Below are 21,919 nucleotides of genomic sequence, written 5' to 3'. Positions count from 1 at the left end.
GAATCAGCCTCCACCTGAATTCACCCCAAATCCTAAGAATTATTTAGGCCCTAATCCTGGACTTTGTCTTTCAGTGACCCCTGTGTTGGGATTCAGACCTGGGCCAAAGGCTAGGTGTATATTTTATATACTGACGTGAACACGGTCTCCAGGTTCTCCCGCCATCCTTCAGTCCTGACCTGTTACAGGGCATGGCTGGCAGACCCTGCCTCTACCCTGAACTTTCAGCCCAGGAGCTGGGCTTCCCTTTCCCTAGGGGCTCTGTCCTTTGTCGTCTATACATTTTGGCTTCTCTTTTCTTTCTTCCTCTGTCTATATTCTCTCTCTCTTTCTCTCTCTCTCTCTCCCTTCCTCCCTCCCTTCCTCTCTCTCTCTCTGTGCACATGCTCTTTCTGGTCGCCCTCTTCTTGGTCCCCCTCCTCACGGCAACTTCCCTAGCCTGGCTGGTTGGGACCAGTGAACCTGCCAGAGAGCGGTTCCCCGATAAACATGCCTTTATATACTTTAATTTGGTTTGGATTGGCTCATTCCACTGGTAGAGGATACATATCAGCATGCACTTTCTGTCCTCTGTCAACAGAGTTCATCCTTCTGCCTACTACAAATTTTTCCTCTCCAGATCTGAGCCTTGAGCCCTGTTTCCCAGTCAACAGAACTCTTATGATAAAGGTCTCTGGCCCTTTGCTATAGCAGTGTATTAGGCGAGGGAATTTCAATGTAGCCATCCCTGAAGCTTGGTTATGAGAACTATCATAACCTGAGGAGGACACGTACATCTGCTTCAACTTCAGGGTCGCCTTCTTGGTGTCCTGGTTCACGAAGTTCCTGTCTGTTGCCTGGGTCTCCTTCAGCTTCATCTTGGCGCTGGTTATCTCTGTCATAGGCTAACAAAGCAAAGGAAGTATAATCAGCTCTGGGTAGGTTGGGCAGGAGTTTTCCTCTCAAAAAACTGCCTACAGTGTGTCTAGCTCATCTCCATCTTTGGTATTGGCAGGTGTCTGTTTTGGTTTTTGTTTGTTGTTTTTTGTTGTTTTTCCTGAACAGTTCTATCATTTTTCTGCATGTCAAAGGGATGGGTAAATGTGCCATTCTATCCCTCTTAGGGAATATTTATAGCGGAGGCTGGCTTTTCCCCACCAGATATGAAAACAATAACCAAAACTTGGAAGCAGACAGACTGCTGCCCGAAAACACATCCCATGCTTGCTTATATTGCTTAGCAAGAAAAGTATTTAGATTAACAGAATTCTAAGAGCTCGCAAGAATTGTAAATCCTTCGAAAAGTAAGATATAAGATGGAAGGTTAAGAACATAAAGACTTATTTGGTTTGCAGACAATAAAGAAGTAGGGGGCCGGCGGGCAAGCTCCAAGTGCTCTGAGGGACTTATTAAACAAGATGGGAGCAAATAGCTCTTAGTCTTATGAACAAGTAGAAGAAGTTAAAGTGACCCATGGGGGACATAAATGCAACAATTTCCTGACTCCTAGGGTTATAAAATACCACAACAGGCTGCTGATGGAGCGTGCCTTTGCTTTTTTTTGGATACTTTCTAGAAAAATCAAACATTCATAAGACTCAGTGGTACCAAGGAGAGTTAACTTCAGCTCTATCTCCACAGGAAGCTGAATTTTACAAATTTTATCCTAGATGTTTGCCATTTATATAAAGAAGGGTAAAAAATCTCAGAGCTAAGTAGAAAACATGGAAATTTCCTAAAGAATACCAATCCTAAGATTGGTTGTCAGAAAAAACTGTAAGGCACACAAAGAGCTTCAACAGAAGGGACAATGATGTAGGAAGGACTCACCACCTTGGCCAGGTTTCAGTAGTGGTATATATTTTTGCCAGCACTTAGACCATGTGTGGCAAGAGTGTTAGCATGAGTCAGAGCTGTCCTCTGCACTTAATCAGGGACACCGTCTGCCTGTTGGAGCTGTGGAATGTGCTCCTTGCTATTGGGTGATGTGACCAAGTGGTTTGACCGAATAGTCATCATCTAAGGAGTCTTACCACCTCCCTCTTCTTCCGGGATTCCCTGGTCCTCGGCTCCCTGTGCGATGTCATTCTCCACAGCATTGTAATGAGCTTGCTGCCTGTCAGGGGCCCAAATTTGGAGATAAAAAAATCAGTCGGCACAGTTTGACCAAGGTCATTTCTCTTTCAAGACAGGGATAAATAAAGATTTCAACTTTCAGAATAAGCCATAACTCGTTTCTGAGATTTAGACACATAGTAAAGTGTAATAGTGATAGCAGATGTTTCCAAAGTCCACCTTTAAATAGTACATTGTCATTCCCTCATAGAATAAAGTTAGAACTGAGGATGTTAGGTTATTTTGGGAATGCTTGTTTTTACTTTGCAGGAGTGTGCAATGTGTATGTGTGTAGGTTTTGTGAGGGGTGCACCAGCATGCAGCAGCACATGCCAAGGGGTCGGAAGACAACCTTGCATGTTGTCTTTGCCTTCAACCTTGTTTGACCCAGAGCCTGACTTTTGTGATTTGCTGTCACATACTCCATGCTGACTGGCTGAAAACTTGCAGAGATTCTCCTTGTCTCCATCTCACTTCCTGATGAACTAGCCCAGCATTACAGACTGTATGGAACTGTCCTGAGATTTACGTAGGTTCTGGGGATATAAACATAGGTCCTAATGTTTGTGTGATATGCCCTTTATCACCAAGCCTTCTTTTCAATGGATAACTCTCAAGATTAGGCAGGAAAAAAATTATACGTAAAATTAAGTCTCTAAAGTCTCTAGCATTTAATTCCCTAATACTTTTTTCTATCTTGCCTTCATGAGCTATATAGGTTTGTCCTCTTACTATATAAGACATGTACACAATGCTGATTTGACAGCAGAGGAAGGACTGTCTACACCCACCAGAGGAAGGGGCAGGCTACCTTAGCTGCTCCTGGTGCTGCTCCTGGACATCTTTATCGGCTGCCTGCTTCTGCTGAGCCATCTCTCTGGCCAGGAACTGTTGCTGCTGCTGTTGTCTTAGCAACTGCCCATGGAGCCTCTGTTGGTGCAAGGCTTCCTGATGTTCTCTCAGCCGCTGGGCTTCCTCATCTCTCCTAGCTGCCAGCCTCTGCTGTTCCAACTGTTCCTCATATGGGGATTGGAAGTTTGTAGCTGCCTTGGTCGAATGCTCCACCTAGAATAAAAGGGCTTCATACTGAGCTAGAAGGGGTAGACCCTCGGCTCACCCTTCATTTGCTTGTCAGGGTAAACTCGGGAGGCAGGATAGACTTCTCGACACTGCATCAGGTAAGCACCAACTGCACATAAAGCCCAAGAACGTGAACTTTCCAGCTTTCTCTGAGTGGACTTGGCCTTCTTCTGGACCTGTGAGCTGGAAGGCAGCTTCTCCATGTGTTCCCAATCCAATGTTACAGAGCACCACACAATAAATCAGTTCTAACCTGAATTAAATTTATGCATCTAGGTTCTAAATCAAGCTAGTAACCCCATACTGCACAATTTCTGAGGCTAAGGCTTTGTCTAGGAATAGTTAAAGACCCAAGGATGCTATCTAACAAAAATGTATATGTCAGTTTCAGGCTAAAGAAAATGTCAAATCTCAGCTTCTACTGGTGAAGCAGAGGAGATGAGAGATAGAGATGGGGAGAGGGAGAAGGAGTGGGGGGAAAGGGAAAGGGGAAAGGAGACTGTGTGTGTGTGTCTGTGTGCTGTTCAGGTGTTTGTCCTGAGTGAAACCTCAGTTATCATTCCTTAGATGCCACCTTATGGGCATTTGTTTTGGTTGTTTTTTGTTTGTTTGTTTAAGACAGCATCTCCCTTTGGCCTGGGGCTTGCTGAGTTTAGGCAAAGCCTGTGAGGACAGAGAATGGCTCAGCATTACAAAAAAATCCTCAGCACCCAGGGGCATTGCTGCTGAGTATGAGTTTGGAGACTGAAGAAAGGTCCCTGGTTGTACTCAGTGCTGGCTGATACTGGGTTCCTTTAAGGACACTGGCCACTTTGGTTGTTATGAAGGTAAGAATGGATCTCAGATGTCAGCAACGTGCTGAGGAAGGCAGTCCCTGGGCAGGTACTGGCTAAGGATAACCACTCACTAATGGGCGCATGGGTTAGTAAGACAATGTAAGCTTCTGATGCGGCTTTGACAGCAACAGGCAGAAGCTAGCTCTGTAGCTGGCAGTGAGTGACCAGAATAAGAACTCTTTGTCACAGAAAATTAGACATTTCTCCACATCAAGATACTTCAGGTGTGACTTAGGGATCTTCTGGGGAGGTGGCCAGTTGGGAGTTCACCTGCTACAATGTCAGGGATATGAGAATGGACCAGGTTCTTTCTTATGCACCACTGACAATGGGAACAATACAGGTCTACCAGCAGTGATTGTTCTGATCACAAACTGCCTTTATGAGCTATATCATGCACGCTATTTGTCTTACAACAGAAAACGTAAATGCATGGAAAGGACAACAAACGAAAACCTTTCAGAAACATTTACAGAAACGGTGATTCATAAGTTTTTTCTTCTCTCTCTCTCTCTCTCTCTCTCAAATCTGGGCTGTCTTTCTTGTCAGGCTAGGCTGGCTGGCTGGTAAGCTCCAGGGACCTATCTGTCTATTTCCTCGGTGCAGGACTACAGGAACACATCACTACACCCAACTTTTTACACAGATTTTGGCATCAAACTGAGATCCTCAAGCTTGTCCTTCACTGACTGAGCATCTCCACAGCCCTATTATTATTATTATTATTATTAGTAGTAGTAGTAGTAGTAGTAGTAGTAGTGTATTTAAAACAGAGCCAAGTTCCCCATCAGAGAGAAGGTCTGGTGAGCTCCCATGCACCTCAGCTTGAGGGTGGCCATCCAGAAGGTGGGCTGCATTCTGTCCCTGCTGATCCCGCCAGTCTCGATCCTGCTCCTCTGGTGACGGGTCGTGTTCTTCTTCCAAATGTTCTGCCTGCCCCACCTGCTCCATCTCCTCCTCCTCCAGTGCCTTCCTGTGTTCCTCTTCCACTTGATGCTCCTCTGGCTCTCTGGGTTCCACTTGATTCTGCTCTTCTAGAGCCTGGAATCCTGCATCCTTCTGCATGGAAGACAGAGGTTTCTCTTCCATTCTTCTAGGCCCTGCTTCATGGTTCTGTTGCACCTAGTTATTTCAAGATAAGCAAGTCACAAGAAGTGATACTTTTCTATTTCAAAAGTGGTGACATTATGCTTCTATTACCTCATCTAAAGGGCTACAGCATAAGCAAAATCCTGGAGTCTAGAAATATATACAGCAGTGACTAAAAAGGAAGAGAGGTGCGAGGGAGATATTTCATCCTCACTGTGTCATCTCACCCCAAGACAGAAATAATCTAGGCAAAATTTTATCTCAGAAAATGCTCAGAGGCCAGGAAACCGAAGCCTACCGGTAACCATGTATTAGGAAAACACTTCCCTCAGAGGCCATCTGACTCCAGCTCTGCTTAGACTAGAAAGGAAATAAACAAGTAAAATAATAAAAACTGGAAATCCTCAGGCCTGATGCTTATGAAAGCTGCTTCAAGATCGGTTTCCTTCTCAACAGATCTTTGGAAGGACTGGGAGAAGCTTTCAGACTCAGTTAAGGAAAGGCTGGAGTGGTTTCTCACTAGCTTCATTACTAGTAAGCAGAAGGGGCTTGCACTCCTAATGGACATCCATGCTCATTTAAAATAGCTTCAGCTAGCAAGACACAAAATATTCTTTGTTCCAACCTTTCAGTGTGTGCCAGTCAGTGTGCCTGTGAGTGTATAGACACACAGCTATATGTTGCAAGAACATATGGAAGCATGTGGGAACATCTGGGAGCATGTGGAAGAGTGTGGGAGCATGTGGGAGCATATGGAAGCACGGGGGAACATGTGGGAGCATGAGGGAGCATGTGAAAGCATGTGGGAGCATGTGGAAGCATAACATCAACCTCAGGTCATGTTTCTCAGGAGGTCTCCGTCTTCTAAATTGAGACCTGGTCCCTCATTAGGATTCCCAGAATCATGGATTAGACTAGATTGACTGGTCAGTGATCCCCCACCCCCAAATCCTCTGGTCTCTGCTTCTCCAACACTAGTATTATAGGCACATGCCACATAAAATTTGGCTTTTTATGTGGGATTGAATTCAGTTTGTGGCAGGAATTGTACTGAGTTACCCTCCCAGCCCCAGGCAAATATTCATGTATCTTGTTACATCCTTTTGTAAACCAAAGACAGTCTGTCGATTTAGTATAATAAACATAATACAATTATATATGATATTATTATAAGTATAATATATAATAAATTGATGGTATAAACAATGTCAAAACAGGAAGCTTTAGCTTTTGATTTATCAAGGCAATAAAAATTTCTTTAGAAACTATCTTCTGTAAGTTTGTCGAGTCCTGGCCATATTTTCCATAGGTTCCCATCCTTTCATTAGTCTCCACTAGCTTGGAGGGAGAAACCACAATAGGAAAATCGGCACTACCTTTTCCCTTTTCTTCATCGAAAGAAGTTACTTCAGTGGTCAGATTAATTTCTTATAATTGAGATGCCTAGGGGACCAGGCCATCAACAAATTGAGACAAGAATCCCTCTTCTGAATCTAGCAGGGATATAATTATCACTCTTGTAAAAGTCAAGAGTGCAAAGCAAAAAGTGGGGAGAAAAGATCTTCCTTGACTGAGACCTTCGAGAGCCGTACATTTGAAGAAGTCCTCTGGCAAGTTTGCCATAAAACTGCCTCGTAGAAAATGTTTCCCTCAAGGGCTCTGAGGACTTTCAAAAACCTGCCATTTATCCCCACTCTGTCTCTGTGAGGAAGGTCAGGGCAGATAATGTCTATCTCCCACTCACAGTTGGAGCAAAGCAAGCTCTGAATCATTAGACAGTGAACCCAGTGAGCTGGACGTCAGACTATCAGAGCATAGAATCAAATGACAGGCCTGCTCTCCTATCATGTTGTTGAAATTGCTGGATATAAATCCCCACAAAAGAACTGGATTGCAAGAACCCCAAGTATGTTTTTGAAGGAATGTTCTGTTCATGCTGAAAACATTCATAGTGCTAACTCTGTTCATGTTGACTTCATTATCCCCATAAGATGGCCAGCCACTTGCAGACAAGACTTCTCAAACATTTACTGCAAGCCTGCAACAGCATGCATGTGGAGGCCACACGACAACTCTCGACATTCCTCCATTTGAGCCCTATGAATTAAACTCAGGCCATTAGTCTTGTGACCAGGGGGCTTCACGTGCTGAGCCATTTCTCCAGCCCACACAAGGAACTTTGTAAGAATTAACAATAAGCAAGACCACACTGGTAATGTTGTACTTTGAAACATATGCAAGCATGTTTTCATTTTCATGAAGAGGAAGAATAAAGTTAATTGTGACCAGGTTACAAAGGCATTTACTATGACTTTTGGTATGCTCTACATGAGACCAGAAGTGTACCAAGTTCTATTAGATTAGCTTTAACACGGAAGTGGGCTGCCACATAATATCGTCATATGATAGAAAACCTGTTCACCTATTCAAAGGAGAGAAAAACCATCTCACCTTCAAAGATTCAGAGCTCCTTTAATACAAGTAAATTGACATGGATACAGACAAAGCCAGAGAATTCTTTCCCAGTAAATGTGACAGCTTTAATTACCAACGTGTTCTCCAGACTAGCTGAATTGGTTAGAAATACAAATCCCCAGGCCAAATGTCAAATGAGCTGAATTAGAAAGTGGAGCTTTGGCTGAGAGGTTCGAGCTTTAACATACCCTACTGGGGATTCTAGTGTTTAAGAACTTCTAGGAATCTGCTTGGTAGGAAAAATGGGCCATACAGAGGACAGTTCTCCTCAGGACAGCTCCACTGGGAACTTCACCTCCCGGGGATCCCCAGGTCAAACTTCTCACCTCTTGTAGCTCTCCTGTCAGCTTCTCTCTGATGTTGTAACCTTGAGGAGGGTGAGTCCCATGGGGAAAGGTGACATTTTGCTGCTCGACTGGGTCAGGATTTCGAAAGCTTGGAATCCTGTTCAGTGTATCTTTTAGTTGTTTATATTCTGCAACTTGAGTCTGCACGTAAATTGTACAGTTGGGAGAAAATTGTACAATTTGTAGAAAGAAAAAAAGAAGAGAGAACATTCATAGGTTAATTAGATGGGCTTTTGGGTTCACTGGATGCCTAGGGAAAGCATTGACCTTAGGTTTGTTAGCAAAGCTGCAGATTGCCCTCATGCACTAGCTCTGCCTCTCTGGACATGCTCGACCATTTCTCAGCACATGCAAATTAGAATCAGGATTACGAGACTAAAACATTATCTAAGACATGTTAGTGTTCCAGGCTACGTGAGACAAAATAAGAATGTTGTCAACCATTCTAGTATAAGCATCATCATTGAAAGGCACCTAGCTAATCAATGTTTCATCACATTAAAAATCTACTTGAAGACTTACATAACTATTCAAATTGAGACCCATTAACAGTAAGTATGCCCTGGGTTACAGCTTTCAATGGACTCTGTCTGTCTGTCTGTCTGTCTGTCTGTCTGTCTGTCTGTTGATCTATGCTCACCGTCTTCTCCTTAGGTGATTTTTGCTCAAATATGGCTCTTTACTTGCTACTTTCTAGATTGCTTTCCATACGGTGCTCTGAGGTAGCAGAGAGTAGCAAAAACAAGAGCATCATGAAGCTGGGTGTTTATTTATCAATTACAAGTATCCTTTCAGCATAATCGACAAAGGCAGCGTATGTATGAGTTTAAGACTAACATAGGCAGACGCAAGGGTGTGTATTTGATGTGGGAGATACATTTCTTTTTTTTTTTTTAATAAGGAGCTAGAAAGATAGAAAATACACCAATAGCTTTAACAAAATCAGTATATACTTTTCATGTACACTATCACTCTCATTCTAAAACCAGAATTACTGTGTAAAGAAACACTTACATAGAACCTCTGGACTTCCATGCCTGGAGAGAAGCACTCTTACCTCTTCGCAGTCTTCTTTTTTAATATGTGCGTGTATGTGTGTGGTGCTGTGTCCACATATGATATGCATAGAGGGTATGTGCACGTGTGCACACATGTTGCTTGTACCTGTGTGCACATGCATGTGGAATCCCAAGGTCTACATCAAGTGGCTTTTCTCTATCATTCTTTTTTTTTTTTTCAGACAAGGTCTCTCATCAGTCTGAAGCTCACTGATTCAGCTAGGATGGCTGGCCAATGAGCTCAAGGATCTACCTGTCTTGTCTTAAACCCACTCACTGTTGGGATGATCTCTGACCTTTGCTATGGAGACTGGGGATCCAAACTCTGGCCCTCATGATTCCATGGCAGATACTATACTGACTGAGCTATCTCCCCAGCTCTGTTTTGTCTCTTCTAGTTTTCAAAAAATGAAGGTGGCAGCTGGCTAAAAATGTATCAGAGGAGTACTTGCATATAGTTTGTATATAAATGGAACATGTAGCTGGCATTGGCCTGTACTTCAGAAATTAATCAGATCGTTTGGTGTTCTACTTTGGAGCTCAAAATGAAAAAACAAATAAACAAACAAACAAACAAACACCAAATGAAAACAAAAACCCAACAAAATCCACATAGCACATATCCCTCTTACGTGGAGGGATATATAAAACCCAATTCAATTCATCCTTTTTCTCTTTTTCTAAGGCAGTGGTTCTCCACCCATGTGTTGTGACCCTCTTGGGGGGTGGGGGGAGTCAGATGACCCTAGGGGTCACCAGGACCATGTGCATACCAGATGTTTACATTATAAATCATAATGGTAGCAAAACTACAATTATGAAGTAGCAACAAAAGTAATTTTATAGTTGGGGTTCACCACAATACAAGGAAATGCATTAAGGTGTCCCAGTGTTAGGAAGGCTGAGAACTGCTGCTCTAAGGTATGCAATTCATGAAGGTATGCAATTGATGAAGGTATGCAATTCATGAAGGCAGCCAAGTTGTGGTTCTCTGTACAGAAAAGGACCATATTAAAATATGTGTACGACTGCACACCTCAGCACCACTGTGGGTTTCAGGAGGAGGTTTCCACTTGTAGTGGATTCTGGGGATCAAAGTATGGTTGAATGGCTTGTGTGGCAAGCATTTTACCCAAGGAACCATCAATAAGCCCAAGATTTGTTAACAAAGAATCTCTTAAGAGGACTTTGCTAGAAATAGCAATTTTCCCTCCCTTGGAGATTTGGATAAAGTTGTGATATGATGTTATTCACTTAATGTGGTACCCTTCAAAATTTGTATATCTGAAATTGAATAACTTTTTTTTTTATACCAACCACAGATCAAAGGTTGGTGTATTAGAAGGTACTCAGTCCTAAGGGTGGAATCCTCATGAATAAAGCTAGAGCCCTGATAACAGGAGAGCAGGGACCATTCTTAGTCTCTTTCCACAACACAACAATACAAGAAGCCAGAAGCCACCAAGCCAGATGAGAGTCCTCACAGGATTCTAAGACTCCCAGTTTCTGGAACTGTGACTAGGCCACCAGTCAATGGCATTTTGTTAAATCAAGCCCAAATTAATAGAGACATATGGCTCTAATTAAGGTAATTACAGGGTACACTAGTTATAGAATAAATATTAAGACCAGAAAAAAACCCACCACTCTCAAAAGGCAGATGTTTTATCCCCTCTTAATCAAAATACTTATGATTACATAGCAGTTAAATATATTAATAATTAAGAAGTACATGATACATTGGTTCTTTGTTTCAGTTTTTTTTCTTTCTTTCTTTCTTTCTTTCTTTCTTTCTTTCTTTCTTTCTATAAATTCTTTCAGGGCTAGAGAAGGGACATGAGGTGTATTCCTGGGGATCACTGGAATCAGGGAGATCCAGCCCAATGAGGGACTGTCTCAAAGTGGAGGATGTCCTAAGGAGTTGACCCTTGCAGTTGACCTTCAGGCTTCTACTGACACACATGTGCACACAACCATGCATAGATTAATGACAGAGGCCTCAAAAGCTGGCTCAGTAGTGCTGCAAATGTGCTACTTCAGACTTGGTTTGGGTCATTAAAGAAATGATTTTAATCCTAGTTCTGCACTTTTTCAGATGTTTACTTATTGTATTATCTATGGCCATTGCAGCACAGTGTTCTAATCAGCTGACCACATCTCACTGTGTGAACCTCACATAAAATAACACTTGGCAAACCTTGAGATTTGGAATGCACCAGTGCTTAGAAATAATCAGTTCACATACAGGTAAAAATAACCATGGGCAATAGAGAAATAGACAGACACCCAATTGACAAAGGTACCCAAGGAGGGGCAATTCACAAGGCCCTATCCTTAGCTGAGGAAGCTATGGGTGGTTGATGGCAGCCAGAAGGAGGATAATTATGTTTCTCTGTGATTGTGGCCAATTAGGTTTCCGGTAATCCAGTGTATGGACCCATGCCTGTGCCCATATAGGCAGTAAATTGGAGAGGGGACATGAAGTTGGGAGGGGGATGGGTTGCTGGCTCAAGCGATATGTATGGGAAATGCTGAAATGACTATCATCATATATTGTATATATGTATGAAATGTATCAAGGAATAACTTAAAATGTTAAAGAGAAATATAATGTGAGAATGCACTTAGAAAACTACAAAGCAAATGAATTATTTATAATGTAAAAACAGACAAACACTCTAGTCCCCAAAATGCAAACAGAAGTCATTGAAAGAGATGCAAATAGACATGAGCCCAATGCATTACAGCTCTGAATAATTTTTTGAACCCAAACCAAGTAAGCCAGGCAGTCCTATTTCTCTGGGTCTCCAGCTGTAATGTACTCATCTGGACATCACCTTGCCAAGTTCTCCACAGCTTGGATTTGACTGTTTATTCATTTAACAGACATATACCAAGAGAGTGGCTTATGCCAGGGGCTATTGTATTCTCTGAACAAATGGAGATTGTGACTCTAGATTCTTTTCCCCTGACCCTTCTGCTTTTCTGTAGTATGAACAGCCTTGTATAAACATTATCCCAAAAGGAGTATGTCTATGGGCTGGGATACTGGGAATAAGGGAAGGAGAGAAGACAAGGTCTGAGAGTCAGCATCACAAAACCCTATACCTACTGTACCAAGAGTTGATACAGGCAAGAGAGATGCAGAAGGACAGATTCGCTGTGAGTTAAGTATCAGAATCGTTCGTGTAGGGCGTAGCAGAGGCAGATATAGTCATGTATAATAAGCAATGAAGAGTTTATTTAGTAGTCTCTTTGGTGATTTGAGAAGCATGCATATCCCCGGGATTAGGAGTGCTGCCATAACTCTCTGAAGACTGTGTTGTCAGAAACGACATGCATGAAGGGATTCAGAAATAGTCAGCAGACTTCAAAGGACCCAACAAAGGCTGCTCCCTCCTAACCTGCGCAGCAGCCAGGGCACTCTTGTGGTCTTCCAAAGTCACTACAAGCTGTTCATGCTCGGAGAGTAAATTCTTATGCTGTTGCTACACAAAAGAGAAGTTTACACATTGAGCTAAATTAACTTCACAAAATAAACCTCTTTGGTGTGGCCACCCAAATGTTATTTGGTCATTTGATGGAAGTGAAAGCAGCATTTGTTCAATTCAAAAATGACTGGAGGTAGACATGATTTATGGAGGATTCTAAAAATCTCTCAAAACTGCTGCCTCTCTACCCAGCTAAACCTTTCATTAGTAGTTGCCTCTGCAAGTAAAAACCATCTTACAGTGTAACCATCCAACAACATAATGAGTTCAGTATCAACAGAAATATTTAGATGTCCCAGGAAACCTGTCGTTTATGATACCAAAGTGGTAAAAGTATCAAGTGTACTCCAGGAAGGCAAAGTCCAAGTCGGTGATGAGTTTGCAAAGCAGATCAATTAAGGAATCAATTTTTGAAAAGAAAAATCTTTATTTTAATGTTTTTAATTTTGTGTGTGTTTGTGTGTGTGTGTTTGTGTGTGCAAGTATGTGTGCTTGTGTGTGCGAGTATGTGTGTTTTTGTGTGTGTGGGTTGCTCAAGGGATATGCATGTGGGTGCAGTATCCCCAGGGAATCAACCAGGACATTAGATTCCCTGGAGTTGGAGTTATAGGTGGTGGTGAGCTATAGTACTAGGAGCCAAGTGTGGTTTCTCTGCACCAGCAGCAAGCACTCAGGCTCTCGGCCACCTTTCCAGCTCCCAGGAATGACTTCTGAAGCCATTCTGCATAGTAAAGGAGACAGACGCCCCTGGGGCCAAATGTCTGATTCATCTTACCTTGACGTCTTGAAGCTGTGTGTGAATGTCTTGGTGTGCTTTTCTTAGTTGTCTATTCTCTTCTCTCAAATTATATACAGTTTCTGTTTTGCAAGAACAACCACACATAAATACTGAGAACGGTCTAGTTTTCATGCCATTATTTGAAACTTTAAAAATTATTTACAGGTGTATTTTGAACTTTAACAGCAAAGTATTGGGAGTAAACAAAAGACTGTATCATAGAGGCATACGACATGGTTCAAAGGCTCTTGCAGGATGACCTGGCTTATTGGACTCTAGAAAGAGTCTATGCATTTCATATTAAGTCAACAATTTAATCACACAGGTGTTTAAAATAAAACATTTCTGTTAATTAGCAATTCACTGGGCTTGAATGTAATGGCCAGATGGTCTCAGATTTGAAGATCGTCACAAACAAAAGTACTTATGAACAGAACAGACTTTATTTCTCATAGCATGGATAATTTTTACATCCTCTAAGAAGGTACTAGAGATAACAGAAATCCTACTTATCTGGTGATAACCTCTAGTTTTTTTGAGTTCTTGGTTAATCTAAATTCGACTTAAAGAAGGTATTTTTCCAGTTAGAACCTGAGAGTGTGGAGTCAGAGTGAAGTCCCAAAACCTCCCCTCCCTGTTCAGGTACCAGCTTCCTCTTGCGAATTCTAGATCTCTCTATTTTTAGAAGCCCTATCATTACATACGTTTGACACATGAAACACTATTCAAACTTACAAACTTGGTGGGCTTTTGACAAACGTGCCTATAGAGTCTTTTCCATCTTTGAGTACTTACTTATCACTGTTTAAAAATGGATCTAATAACGTCTGTCATTATGAGGCCAATGAGAGTGGCAATACTCAGCACAAGGGAAGCTAAGACCTGTCTTGGAGATTTTTATAATTTATTTTGGAAGAGGCTATGATTGGCAGAAAGAAATGGCACAATTAATACATGAGCTGGGACAGCAGGCATTTAACTAAATCTTGGTGGTACCAGAGTATGGAGATACCTCTGCAGACAAGGCTCCATCTCTCCAGGGAAGGTCAGCATCAGAGAGAATCTGTTTCCTTCTCTTACCACAATCAGAGCAGTTTTACTTTCTCACTGCCCCTTCTGGACACCTGCGCATAGGATTTCCCTTGCACTTGAGGGAGGGGGCGAGGAAGTTAAGAGCAAAATAAGATCCGGCCTTCATGCCATAGCTGATAATCTCAGAAGTCAAAACAGGGCAGGAAACAGGACACCACTGCCACCTACAAGGACCTTTTGTATACTGCCAGCTACATGGGGCTTTTTAACAAAACCACGTGAAATCTCTAACCTTGATGAGCTAGTCCTGATTTTTTATTTGCAAACTTATCGACAGTAGTTTCTGTGAGTTCTCTGGGCCTCGGCCAGCAAGGTTTGCTCCTCAGCCTCCAGATCTTCATATGCTATATAAAGCAAAACAACGGCCTGCCTGCCTCCAGGTTTATGATAAGAATTCAGTAAATTCATCCAGCGGAAGGGGTTCACATAGTCCTAATACATTAAAGGAATGCATCATCAGCCATTATGTTCACAATGATGAAGAGAATTATATAGGTTTCCAGGCTGTCAGCCTGCCTTAGGAGAGGGGAAGATGGAGATACTCCTCTTGTACCATATGAAGCCAACAAAAATTACCTGCACTTATGGCCCCTAGCCAGTACCTCCCCTTCATCGATCACAAAATGCTTTGACTTTATTGCATAAGTCTTTTATCTAGAGTCCTGTCTACTTCCACTTGCATTGCTATGATAAAACACCCTGACAACAGCAGGTTGGGGAAGAGAAGTTTTGTTTTTGTCCACACTGCCAGGTCATAGCGCACCCCTTTAGGGAAATCACAGTGGCAAGTGTGTGAGACATCTGGTCACACTGTATCCATAGTGAAGACTAGGAGAGGGAGGGAGGGATACCTGTACTCAGCTCTCCCAACCATTTCCATTCAGTCCAGGACTCAATCGATGAAATGATGCTGTCCACAATTAGGCCAACCCATCTCAATTAACACAAATATGAAAAAAAAATCACTGGCATACTCAGAGGCCAACTTAAGCCAGACAATCCTTCATTAAAATCTTTTAAGGTGGGCTTAGATTGATTCAAGTTGACAATTAACAGCAATTATGACAGTAGCACAATCATTCTAATCAAACATAAGAACAAACATGTAAAGTGCTCATCATGATGTCAAGGAACTTTCTATACTCAGGTGTTTCAGATCTCTTCAAGAAATTCTTCCAAGGGCTGGCAAGATGGCTCAGCAGTTAAGAGCACTGACTTCTCTTCCAAAGGACCTGAGTTCAAATCTCAGCAACCACATGGTGGCTCACAATCATCTATAATGAGATCTGATGCCCTCCTCTGGGATGTCTGAAGATAGCTACAGTGTACTTACATATAATAAATTAAAAAAAAAGAAAAGAGATTCTTCCAAAAGCTGTTTCCTATAAATACGACTTTTCTGCTTTCTATCTCTTCTAAGTGTTGTGCGTGCATGCGTGCAGGTGTGTTTTATGTGTATGTGTCTAATTTCTTTTCTTACTAATGACCAGTTGCCTAAAGCATCCTGTATTTACACTTTTGTCTTGGGTGCCAAATTCTGAAGTTGAAATACCTTGGTAGTCAGAAATCACATATGTGTGTCCTCCTATTTTCTGTAATTCTGATTTCATATATATAATTAAAATTTTGCTATATATGAATGTTGCTTTAAAAATAATGAAAAAAAGGAACTGGTTTAGAATTTAAGAGCACTTACTGCTCTTCCAGAGGATCCTGGTTTAATTTGCAGCACCCACAGGCAGCTCACAACCATCACTTACTCCCGTTCTGGGGGGGTCTAATGCCCCATTTGAAGCCTCTAGAGAATTGAGGCACGCTTGTGGTGCACGGACATATGTGCAGGCAAAACACCATTTACATGAAGCAAAAATTAAAAGAGTAAAAACCGAGTGGATTATTCATAAAGGAGATTGCTATTTAGTGTGATTATTAAAGTTAAAAGCATAAAATAATCTAAAGGCCTTAAAGAAGGTCAGGACCACAGTGCTTGTGTGCATTCCTGTTCAAATGGTGTGCAAAGACATCTCTGGCCCTAGCCAATACCTTTTAGCTTAGAAAGTTCTTGTTCCTTTTCTTGCTGAAGCTGCAGGTATCTCTGCTTGTGGTCATTGAACGTTCTACTGAAGTCTTCCCCTTGCTTCCGGTGTTCCTCTTCCAGGTCACTGTGCTGCTTCCTCAGCTCCTCATGCTGACTCTGCAAGATGAACACTTGACAGACATGGTCTCTAAATCACTCAGCGTTTATTTCTTCACTGAGTGGTCTTTCTCGTATGGGAAGGCGAGAATACATGGTAGAATAAGCTCAGTTCTTAAGGTCGGGTTCTGTTTGTCCCTTTAATTTCCTATACTCTTCAACTACTTGAGTAGTCTGAGATCAAGTTCAAATATAAACCTCCTCTTGGTTTTAAACATCAATATGAGTGAGAAGCTAGCCCAAGCTATGAAAAAGGGGGGCGGGGAATCTGAGGCTATTTCCCTGTAGTCATATTATCATAGAAAGGAGATAATAATAAGTTTAACCTTGGCTACTTTGTGTATTCTCTCTAGTTAACAAGCAAGATCAAGGCTTCAGAGTATTCATGGGAGGTTCCAGGATAACTTTAAACTAAGTTATCTAAATCTGAAACTGCTCAAGTACTCTTCATAGTATGGTATTTGCATGTATCTACCACCATGCTTTCAATCCTTTTAGATTACTTCTTCCTAATTCAAGATAAATGCTACGCGAACCACTGATGTTATATTGACTACAATGTCAAAGAAATAATGGCAAGAAAATTCTGTTTACTTTCAATATGCACTCAATTCTTTTCTAGATCTTTTAGAAATACTCAAAGGCAGGAGCATTTACCACGAAGGGCCGCTTTATTCAACATTTCTTTGATTTTCAGTTTAGTAGTGACCCAGTTTGACGGTGACTACAGTAGTGAAGAGGCAGAGGAGACCCTCTTGCCATTGGGGAAAGTAATGAAGTGTTTCTAGAATTCATTTTCATTGATTCAATTTCATATCGGAATTCTACAACATCATTACAAGTTATTTAAATTCCACAGTCTCCAAATGCTTATGTGGCAGGATGGCCTGCTTTAAGTACTGCACTCCTGAAGATGGGAGAGGTTCTAGTTTGAACAGAGGGTGTGTGCCCTGCTGATGGGAATGGATAGAAAGCAGAAAACTAACACCCAGGACTAATGTGGGGCGGAGACCACGGGAGGATTTGAGCATGGTGCTGAGTGCTACCAGGCTGACGGAATCAATGGATCGCTTACTTTCCGTTTTGGGCTTTAGATCTTCCTTTGACACTTAGGAGTGAGTTTTTCTCAAGTCCCAAGGAAAGGAAATATTAAAAATATAAGCTGTGTTCTTCAAGTAGCTAAAAGTGCACCTCTTAGACAGACATTAGTAACACAGACAAAGCTTTGGGGTTCTACACACTCCAGTCTGTGTACAATGAAGGAAAAACCACTGTGAGAGACTAAGCAAACCACAAACTCTAAAGACATCAAAGAGAACAAATATTTTAAAGTAGGTAACCTGAGAGCCCAATTATTATATTAAAAAGTAGGTAATACATTAACCATATTTTTATAAAAAGAAAAAAAAGTAATAATCATGGGAGGTAATAAAACAATTGACAATTTTTAGACAACTATGACAATATTCACCAAGTCAACTTTCTCGAACCCTTCTTGTTTATAATATTAGACATTGTTAACTAGTTCAAATGTCGTCTGCTCCCTTCTTCATTCATACAGGACAGTTTAGGTTACTTACTTTCAGCATCTGATGTTGGACATTCAATGCACTATATCTGCTATTGGAATCTTGCTGTAAATAAATGAAAACCAAATTAATAAAAGATAGCTCATCTTGTTCTTTTGTTGTGAACAGCTTCCTTCCCTAATAAAAGATTTTCATTTTCGCTTTTGTAAGCTAACATAAACTCTATGTTAGAGAGAGCATGTCTTTAGAGACATTTCTTTTATTTCTTTCTTTATTTATTTACTTACTTACTTATCTAGCACTACTGGAGATTGAACCTAGGACCTTGCATATACTAGGCAACCACTCTTCCACTGAGCCACTCCCTAAGAAGTCCCATTTCTTACTTAACAACAGAAATGAGGCTTCAATTTTCTTCTGGATTCCTAAGCTCTGAAAAGATTAGACACACAAGCATAAAATGATAGGTTGACAGGATGCTTAGAAATAGTTTTGGTTTGTTCTCATAATCCAAAGAAGCTGAGAGGCCCAGATATTCAATGAACTTCTGAAAGTTACTATGCATAACTAATACAAGGTGTAGTGCCCAGGACAAGTGGGAGGGGTGGGAGATCCATCAGTAAAGAGCAAACCTCGCTAGTTCAGGCTGTCTTAAGGGAGGAATCGAAAGGCTGCTCTTCCCTCAACTTCAGTGGGTATTCCCATAATCTTCAGTGTAGCTCCACAGTGAGAAACCAGAACCAACACCAGTACTTTACACAGTACTAAAGGGAGAGATGCAGCCTGAACCCAAGCCAATGAGGGCTGAAGTCTCCCTTCTGACCCCAGATTCTAGAACATCCCTGTGATCTAACGGAGCAGCTGTACAGACAGCCCTTCTGGTTCCAACATCCGAGGCTGCCACTCGCTTCTCTAGGGTGAAGGGTTAGCACAGCACTCCCCAGCTGTGCTATCACCACACAGGGGCACTCCCGGGTTTTCTTCTCATAGCTCCTAAAATAAACTACACTTCTGGTTCATCATTCATCCCCTGCCTTATTCTTTATTTCTTTTTTTTTTCTTTTTTCTTTTTTTAGTTTATAAAGAAACTACAATACAAAATATATAATTGTGTGCACCGAAGTCTGGTTGAGGCTTTTAAAAGCAACTTAGAGTTGAAAGTTGAAAATATCCTCCAGGCAATTCAAAGAACTGACTTTTCTCAGCTTTGAAATCACAAACCACAAATGTTTTAATCAATTAACACTCACACATTTCTGTAGGGTAAGACAAAGATTGGATTTTCTCCAGCCAATTTTAACTTTAAAATATTTTTAAATGCCAACACCACTCATTCTGTCCATAATTCATCCTTCAGATTCCTGCATTGTGACAGTTAGTTCTCCTCCTTGATAGTACTTTGTAAGCAAACAGAAGTCTTTCATGTCAGAGAAAAGAGATGCCATGAGCAAATCAAAAGGGAATAGACATGAGCTTCCCTGTTGGCATGCACAGTAGCACACACCTATAATCCCAGCACTAGGGAAGTTAAGGGAGGAGGATCAGAAATTCAAAGTTATCCTCTGCTACTCAATGATTTAGAGGTCTTCTTGGATACACAAGAACCTGTCTCAAATCGTAATCCAGATCCAAACGCAACCAAACAAACCTCATGTGACACAGCGAAGCTACCCCAGTTTATCACTAGTCATCAGCAATGTGACAAGAAGTAAGAAAAGGTAAGTTTTTCTCTTGGTTTCTGTCTTTCTTTCTTTCTTTCTTTCTTTCTTTCTTTCTTTCTTTCTTTCTTTCTTTCTTTCTTTCTTTCTCTTTGTAACCAAAATGTATGTCCACCCTTAACCCATTTATGCTGGTGATAAATGGAGTAAGACATTTTGCAGTGATATTTTTATTTCCCTTAAAGTTCAGGAGAACAAAATAAAAGCCAAAACAGAACAAAGCCTTACCCTTCCTTTGTTAAGTGTTTCTTGTGCTTCTAACTTATAAACAAGGAAATCTAGGAAAGATAAAAGTAGAGAAAGTAAAGTATAAGTTAGTCTATTTAAAAACCTTTAAGCATCTCTGAGGAAAAAAATGCTATATACTTTACTCAGATTTACAAAAAGATAACTTCAGTTTTTTTCAAATCAACATACCTAGTGATTTATGTACATCATTTTACCTCTGGAAGCTTTGGAAAACAGATGACAAAGCTTACAGTTTTCCACTTTCCCTGCTGCCTTCAAACCCTGCATCACCACAATCTATGGCAAGTGACTAATAGCACACTTACAATATCTCTGTGAAATCTGCCTTTGAAAGGGGAGAGGGCGCATTTGAGACAAGGGTGATTTATAGCTACCCACTAGAGGGCACACTAAATTCCTTCAGGAACTGAAAAGACAATCAAGCCATCTTTAATGCTCTGAAAACTTTATTATCCACTAGATGGCTCTATAAAATCACTCTGCAATGGAAGGCCTGGCAAAGACAAGTCTGAAAGCATTTCTCAGAATGATTAAGTCTGTGCATCCTATGAGTCAGGAGAGTGTTACATAGTACCCAGCACCCACCCCACATTCACCAAAGGAGCCAAGGGTTTACATTCCAAGATTCATCACAAAACATGAATAAATAAGACCTAAGAATGCAGATAACTTCCAGTAGCTGGATGCTAGAGTGTACGCTTGCTTCAAAAGCTCTGACAAAAAGCAATCGCATTGCCTGTGTTAAGTGGTAATTCCTAACTGAACAGCTGGGCTAGGCAAATGTTTCATGAACTTATAGTAACACCTGCTTCATTCAGAAGATTCCAGGTAGAGGGTCAACTCACTGAGTTACAAACTTACATAAACAGTGTCATGTTCTAAACAATGTATGTTTTCCAAACCCCAACCATCAACAGAGGTTTGATGCAGTGGGGGAATGTCAGGGTGGGAAGGAAGGAGTGGGTGGAGGTAGGGGGGCACCCTCACAGAGGCAGGGGGAGGGGGCATGGAACAGAGGGTTTCCAGAGGGGAAACCCGGAAAGGGAATAACATTTGAAAGGTAAATAAAGAAAATATCCAATAAAAATATTTAGAAGGGAAGTCATGTGTTAATTCTGATATAATTTGTATGGCAATGTACACACTCCATGAAGGCTGCAGAAACAGAAGGGAAAGTTTCTAAACACAGTCCTGAGCCTCTAATACAGCCGGTTCTCTACAGGAATGAAGGAAATGAAGCCCTTTGAGTCATGACCTGGTGATGAAGCTCACACATCTTCCACTTGCTATCTGTCTTGAGTTCCCAAAGGAGTAGAAAGGGCTACTTCCCCATGACAGACTATATAAAATGTCTGCACTGTGTATAACACATTTATTGACAGCTCCTTCTCGGCCCACTTATAGCACTTGCTTCAGGCAGATTTGAGAGACAGCTTAACAACAACAACAACAAAAAATATAAAACCAAATGTATCATAATTCAAATTCATGATACATCAAAGAAGAGTAGGAGGAAATATCAGGGCACAAGCTCATATTTTCTTACCTTCCTTTGCTTTCTTGTGTTCAAGCCTTTCCTTTTGCAAAGATTTCTCTAATCTTGATCTGTGTTCATATACAACTGGAAGAGAAAGAGTTAAATTTGTCAGGAAACTAAAGGGTCCAGAGTAAAATTAGCAGCAATTTTTAAAACTTAAAACAGTATAGGGCATACATCCTATTAAAATAAAGTCATAAAGGTTCACATTTAGGGCAAAGAAAGCAGGTAGATCTATTTAAATATCTAGATTTGGGGCAAACAATACACATGTAATTAGGCATGATTCTGGGTGGACTCCCTAGCAACACTTACATGTCAGTTAGCTAGAAACTTTTCCCTCTGCTCCCTC

General features: G+C 41.2%; 1 protein-coding gene across 3 annotated transcripts in view; it reads right to left on the bottom strand.

The window, feature by feature from the left end:
• Golim4 (golgi integral membrane protein 4) overlaps positions 1 to 21,919 on the bottom strand; it is an 81,253-nt gene that overhangs the window by 12,650 nt on the left and 46,684 nt on the right. For 2 of the 3 annotated variants that reach the window (XM_029475264.2, XM_021158754.3), the window contains exons 2-12: positions 21,577 to 21,651; positions 20,010 to 20,059; positions 18,115 to 18,168; positions 16,384 to 16,534; positions 13,246 to 13,328; positions 12,384 to 12,467; positions 7,901 to 8,062; positions 4,830 to 5,132; positions 2,906 to 3,159; positions 2,013 to 2,095; positions 775 to 884 (exon numbers count right to left, since the gene is read on the bottom strand). In XM_029475264.2, the coding sequence (XP_029331124.1) occupies positions 775 to 884; positions 2,013 to 2,095; positions 2,906 to 3,159; positions 4,830 to 5,132; positions 7,901 to 8,062; positions 12,384 to 12,467; positions 13,246 to 13,328; positions 16,384 to 16,534; positions 18,115 to 18,168; positions 20,010 to 20,059; positions 21,577 to 21,651 (1,409 nt within the window). The remainder of the gene's footprint in view (positions 1 to 774; positions 885 to 2,012; positions 2,096 to 2,905; positions 3,160 to 4,829; positions 5,133 to 7,900; positions 8,063 to 12,383; positions 12,468 to 13,245; positions 13,329 to 16,383; positions 16,535 to 18,114; positions 18,169 to 20,009; positions 20,060 to 21,576; positions 21,652 to 21,919) is intronic. The other variant, XM_021158755.2, reaches the window with a different exon arrangement.

Source organism: Mus caroli, unplaced genomic scaffold (genome assembly GCF_978045245.1).
Source record: "Mus caroli unplaced genomic scaffold, Mus_caroli_1 scaffold_3, whole genome shotgun sequence".
NCBI lineage: Eukaryota > Metazoa > Chordata > Mammalia > Rodentia > Muridae > Mus > Mus caroli.
Note: the sequence above shows the minus strand (reverse complement) of the source record. Positions and strands in the feature narration are given on the sequence as shown.